Source organism: Sinocyclocheilus rhinocerous, unplaced genomic scaffold, assembly GCF_001515625.1.
Source record: "Sinocyclocheilus rhinocerous isolate Xijiao unplaced genomic scaffold, SAMN03320098_v1.1 scaffold1724, whole genome shotgun sequence".
NCBI lineage: Eukaryota > Metazoa > Chordata > Actinopteri > Cypriniformes > Cyprinidae > Sinocyclocheilus > Sinocyclocheilus rhinocerous.
Genome location: NW_015626034.1, coordinates 1108310 through 1114846, shown reverse-complemented (window position 1 = coordinate 1114846; position 6537 = coordinate 1108310). Strand labels below are relative to the sequence as shown.

At 37.1% G+C, this 6537-nt stretch overlaps 1 protein-coding gene across 1 annotated transcript in view; it reads right to left on the bottom strand.

Annotated features, from left to right (window-relative positions):
- LOC107708940 (phospholipid scramblase 2) overlaps positions 1–3949 on the bottom strand; it is a 7417-nt gene extending 3468 nt beyond the window's left edge. Inside the window, exons 1-3 of the mRNA XM_016513314.1 lie at positions 3937–3949; positions 1667–1911; positions 1421–1582 (exon numbers count right to left, since the gene is read on the bottom strand). Of these exons, the coding sequence (XP_016368800.1) occupies positions 1421–1582; positions 1667–1911; positions 3937–3949 (420 nt within the window). The remainder of the gene's footprint in view (positions 1–1420; positions 1583–1666; positions 1912–3936) is intronic.
- Positions 3950–6537: the final 2588 nt, after the last annotated feature.

Below are 6537 nucleotides of genomic sequence, written 5' to 3'. Positions count from 1 at the left end.
AATACTCATGAGTACTTTTAAATAGGCTACTCTTTTACTCTTACTCAAGTAGTTTTTTGGACAAGTACTTTTACTCTACTCACACTACATTTTTTGGAAGGTAATGGTACTTTTACTTGAGTATATTTTTTCAGTACTCTTTCCAACACTGCCCTCCAGTCATCCTAGATGTATATGACTTTCTTCGAATACAATCTGAGTTATATTAAAAAATGTCCTGGCTTTTCCAAGCTTTATAATGGCGGTGAATGGGGGTTGAGATTTTGAAGCCCAAAAAAAGTGCGTTCATCCATCATAAAAAGTACTCCACACTCCACTCCATACTTCATGACTTCTTACCGGAGCTACGTCTACATCCTACATCATACACTGGAACGCCACTCTTGTGAACGCGTGTACGGCATTTAGCAGAAACTAGAGATTACAGTGTATATATAGTTTTAAGTATGGATATTTTTCTTACACAAATGCATTGTTTCACTTCAGAAGGCATATATTAACCCGCCCCCCTTTTTATCATGCACTGTTTTGGGCTTCAAAATCATGGGGTAATTTTCATTTCTGGGTGAATTATCCCTTTAATAAGCACACTAAATAGTGTTAGAATTATAATCTAACAATGTTAAAAGCAGTGCTCGAAGTGGGCCGGTACGCAGTATCACAGTATACGCAGTAGTAACTATATTTAAATTTTTTTTTTTTCTTGCATACCAGCAGTTCTCACATGTTGCCTGTACTTTAGCAGAGTCAAAGTGTCAGCATCACTGTCCGTTAGCACCAAAAGCTAACCAGTAGTACCAACAAGCAACCTGAAAAAATCTTAAAGGTTTTTTTTTATTATTATTGTAGAAAATTCAAATGTGACAATGACAGACATCCTACCTCTCCAGATTCTCCCACATATTGTTAGTGGCTCCCTGATCCCCTAATGCATGCAAATTATATCCCAGAAATTGTGAATTTTTTGGTGATTCAATCGCATGCTGTCAACCGACATGTGTTTATTGTTTCTGACTGGTAAACATGTGTTTTGAATGCGTCTCCGCTCTGACCACTTGTGTTCAGATTTCGCCACACTCTATATCAGTTTCGTGGGAGCACGAATGGTATTGAATGAACCAACCAAAGTAACACAGCTTACGAGTGAGCAGCTTAAGATGAGAAGACAGCTGTAATTGTTGGTGTCATTTAAATTTAAATAGCTGACTAATCTGTTATGGAGCTACTCTTTTTATGTACTACAATGTGATTATGTTATACAGTATGTTATATTATGTTGTATTATGTTAACCCTACTTCAAGCACTGACTAAAATGTTTATGTGAAGGATATGTTTAAGGTTACAAGATAGAAAATATCTTGGTTTAATTTTAAAACAATGAAAGTCAATGGGAAATTGAAACTTGTGTATGTGCTTCACCTCGAAGTTCTCATCTGTGCAGCAGGTACAACCTACACATGGTCCCACAATCTTAATTGCTGGTTCACCCCGTTCATTCTCAAGAGTGAATTTAGGTAGGCAAACATGCCAGTTTTGTCGAATATATCCAATGGTAGTGCCCGGTGGAGACTGAACCTCTAGCTAAAATGTAAATACAACACATAGGCTAATATACAGTATATAAACATAATGAAGTTCTAAACAAGACAAGGATAACATTCATACCTCATGGCTGCTGCAGGAGGTACAAACAGACGGGTGCACCATTCTGATGACCTCTTGATTTGAGTGGTCGGTAACATTCATTGTGAAATGACGTGCAACACCATAGCATTGCCTGTTGCAAGATTCGCTGTCCTCAAGAATACTGAAAACCTTGTTCCCCATGCCATCCTTCACAAAATATCTGTTGACAGGCTTTATTCCACAGCAAACTTTAAGAAAATAAAAGGTAGGAGATAAGAGTGTTGCTCATTTGATTTTGCTGTATTTTCCTTCTGCAAGCCTGTCTTCTGTCGTTCGTTCTTTGTAGACAAACAATTGATCCATCTAAAATAAACATGAAAATTACAGGCTCCTTGCATTTGTCTATGTTAGAGTAATATACATGCATAATGATAAACATTCTTATTATTTTTAAGAAGCATCTCCAGTCCTATCTGACCCCGGTCAAGGTCTCCAGATGAGAAGGACAGTGGGACGGGTCTGGGAAAGGAATCATTGCGGTGTCCTCTAGTGAAGCATAAACAGACATACCATGTGTATGCATCAAACAGTTTCGTTAAACAAATTGTAACACGCTGAAATCCATAGTGTTTAAAAAATTAAAATGGATGCCATCTTTCCTACACAACATTCAGTCATGAACTTCTTATCTGCAGATCCTAACTTTTATGTTCACACTTTAAAGTTCTTTAATATACTGATGTATATTTTAATTCAAGAAATATTGAAAAATAATTTAATATTAATGAACGGCTTAAGTGTACTCATGGCTGTTTCTTAACACACTTCAGTACACTTTAAATGAAAAATTATTTATATCGTTATTTAATTATTCTTTTGTCATCATTGAAAGTTCACTTATTTTAATGCGTTGACTAACACAGCAAATGTAAAGTACTCCATTATAATTTTAAAGGGGTCATATGATGCGATTTCATTTTTTCCTTTCTCTTTGGAGTGTTACAAGCTCTTGGTGCATAAAGAAGATCTGTAAAGTTGCAAAGACTAAAGTCTCAAATCCAAAGAGATATTCTTTATAAAAGTTAAGAGTTAGCCACACCTACCTAAAACGGCTCGTTCGAACACGCCCCCACATATCTACCTCACTATGCGGGAAGATTTGCATAACGCCGCCCAAACGTTCACGCAAAGAAAGAAGGCGTAACTTATATTCTCGCTGTAGTATTGTTGTTGCCATGTCGTGAAGACGCTGTGTGTTTCGTTGTGAAAGCGAAACTACTTTGTTTGGTCTTCCAAAAGAGAACGATATCCGCTTTCACTTGCAGTCTTTTATTTTTTTATTTTGTTCTATTTATTGATTACTTTTTGTTTGAATCGCTCAACATTTTACAACAGTAGCCAGGTGGTGAAGACAAGAAAAAAGAAACTAAATTACAATGTCACTTGCAATCGCCACTTGCACTCTCCGATACCTGCGACGTCACTTGCAATCGACACAAATGGTGCGTGTTGCCAATGGAGACAAGACGCTGTGGTGATTAAACGATTAAAACTAATTTAGTACTATAACATACAGGGTCCTGCAAGAAAAAGACAAGACCCGCAAATCCGTCGCCACACAACAGCAGAATATGAACGCAATGCACAAAGTCTCTCGTTAAGCGTTTTCCTCATGTAGAAAAACATAAACACTTAACATGGCGTAATGTATAGGCTGCAATAGTCCAAATATAAGTAGGCTACTTATTATAAGTGTACTGTAGTGATTCGGAATAAGACAAAAACGCGGTTTGGAAGATGAATTCATGATGTACTCGCTCATTATATACATTTTGCAAATTTTGAACACAGAAAAAGTTACATGGTGCTGCTTTAACTATAGTGTGTTATTTGATATTACATTTAAAGTTATTTTAAATTGCAAGATTTCAAATGTAATTACAAATATACTGTATTTATTAAATACATCACATACAAGTTTCAATAAAATGACATTAAAGTATTTTTAGTAATCCTGCTTCAGTGGGTCAGAAAACGCTCTTTAGTTTAACTAACTGCATTTCTTATACATTTCAACTATAATACATTTTAATTGAATTGTAAATAATATGCAATTAAGTGTCTGAAGTTCACTTCATTAAGTTCACACTTAAGTATATTCTTTTTTTTTTCTGTATTAAGTATACTCTTTTTAAAAGTCTACTAAAGTGTACTTATTTTTCACAAGGGGTCATATCTTGGCTAGACAAAGTTGTAGTCAAAGAAACAAAACGGGGATAGATAGACAACCCCACCCTTTACAAACTCACCTGACAATTCCATATTGGATTTAATCTGGAAACAGAATAAGAAAAGAAACAGTTTTAATATAGTGTTAAATTCTCTTTCATTTTTTATTAATATATCATTTTAAATCTTATGGTAAAAATTCCTCTTAAATTCCTCTAAATCTTATGGTAAAAAATAACTCTTTATAGAACTGCATATTCATATACACAATACACAATTTAACATGATTTAAATTAAACAATTTTAAATAAGAGATATACCATACCGGTGAAATACAATTTGTCGGTTGGGCAGTGGTGCTGATAAATACAGTAAATGCTTTTCTCATGGCACACGATTAGTTTTTGTTGTTGGGTGTTTTTAAGGAGGTTTGTGGTTGACCCACTTTCATGTTCCAAGTAGTTACTTCTGGTTTTAACAGCATGAAAATGCATGAGCTCTATTGCGACAATCACGCCAGGCTGTCCCTCCCTCACTCAGCCCTCACAGGTTCTGGTGTATTAATCACACTAACCTGTGAGCACTATAAAGCACACACACATTCCGTCAGTAGTTGTCTGACTTCATCAAGAGATCACATACTCACCTACACTGTTAGACATTTCTGTAATTTCTACAGTTATTTACTGTATATCACCCAGTATAATACTGCGAATTCACTTTAAGTAAATAACTGTAATACCCTTTGCATCATGGGAATTTTCTGTGACGTCAAACCCCACATACAGTGACTTACTGTATTTTTTTTAATTGCTGTATACTACTGTATTTGCCGTAACGGCCTCTTTGGCGCCATTCTATTGAGGTTGCTTTATTTTCCTCATTTCTCACATCGGGATTGACAAGATTTGACTTACACCGTGTCTACAATGCCACAACAGCTTGGGACTGACTACACTGGATGTTACATCGCTTGTAATGATTGGAAAATCAGTTTGTCCTTCGTGTCAGAAACAGCGCGAGCGCTTGGAGTACATCTGTATGTCAGAAATATACCGGGCATTACTTTACTGTCCGCATCCACTGTAGATAGTATAATGGGTTCTATGGGTCTTGGGTAATGGGTCTTTTGTCGAGTCAAGTCGCGCCGCACCACTCGTGTCCGAGGAAGACACGGAACCAGCGCGGCAGTTTTGCCCAAGGATGAACCCGCGAGAGTGGAAGAGTTCCGGAGAACATCTGCGCTGTGTTGATGCACCTTACGAGAGAATAAGACCAGCAATCAAGGTAAAAAATATATGTACGTTTGTCTGTCTGTTTGTGTCAACATTTTTGCACACCGGTTTAACCTAGTAACATTTACCCATCAACATAGCGATAACAAACTTTACTATGGTAAACTGCGCTGTCGTTTCAAACGACTTTTGTCAGCTTATTGAATTACCGAATTAAAATTACTTTTAACGAGCAACGCTTATCTTGTATTAACATTAAGTTAACTAATTTGAAATTTTGTTCAGGTATTAGTAGTTAATGTTGGCCAGTAGCCTATTGAGAAAATAAAATCGTATGTTAGCTAGGTTGAACAAGTTTTTTGGCTAGCTGCCTTTCTAGTTTTAGAAATTGTTTGTTATAGTTTTTAATGGAATTTAAGATTTACTGCACTTTTTGTATTTGTGTTTTAAAGGCAGCTACAATGAAGCATCAAGAAAGACATGAGCAGGCCAGTCACCCTGAGACTGATAATTCATGGTAAGAGAACAACTATGGTTTTGAGAGATTTGTGTTTTCTATATGGGGTTTGCCTTTTAAAAGTGTGCCGTGTCTACTTGTTTTTCAGAGAAGACATTTCTGTCACTAACAAAGTGGATGGTGAGCAAAGGTGGTGGCCACGTTTTGGAGCAGCACCTGGGTTTTGCAGATGGCTATGTATTCTTTGGCTGCTTATCTTTTTTCCCCATTATGTTTCTGCAACGCAACGCGTGAAAAGACAGTATAAGTCATTATAATCCATAATTATGTCCCCACTGGATGCAACGAATGCTTCGTTTATAATGGGTTTTCATGTTTTTAAATCATCGCTCCGGCCTAGCAGGGCATCATCACAATATGGTGAGGGGCGTAACATTTCCGTCACATGCTTGAGGTATTCGGCCAATCACAACGCTCTGGATAGCTGGCCAATCAGAGCATACCTCGCTTTTCAGACCAATGAGGTTTGTAAAAATCGACGCGTTTCAGAAAGGCGGGGCATAGAGGAGAAACAATAATGTACAGTATGTGGAAAATAATGTGTTTTTTGAACCTTAAACCGCATAAACACATTTCATTACACCAAATACACAAAATAATGTTATTTTTAGCAGCATCATATGACCCCTTTAAAAGTGTGCCATTTCTACTTGTTTTTCAGAGAAGACATTTCTGTCACTAACAAAGTGGATGGTGAGCAAAAGTGGTGGCTACGTTTTGGAGCAGCACCTGGGTTTTGCAGATGGCTATGTATTCTTTGGCTGCTTATCTTTTTTCTCCATTATGTTTCTGTTGCCTAAAGATTCTTTGTTATTGTAACCCCTCTCTCCCGTGTCCTCACCGCCACACCTTGTTCTTGTTCCGAGTGGGCCTCGAACCCGGGTCTCCAGCATGGGAGGCGGACGCACTAACAAGGAGGCTAAATGACT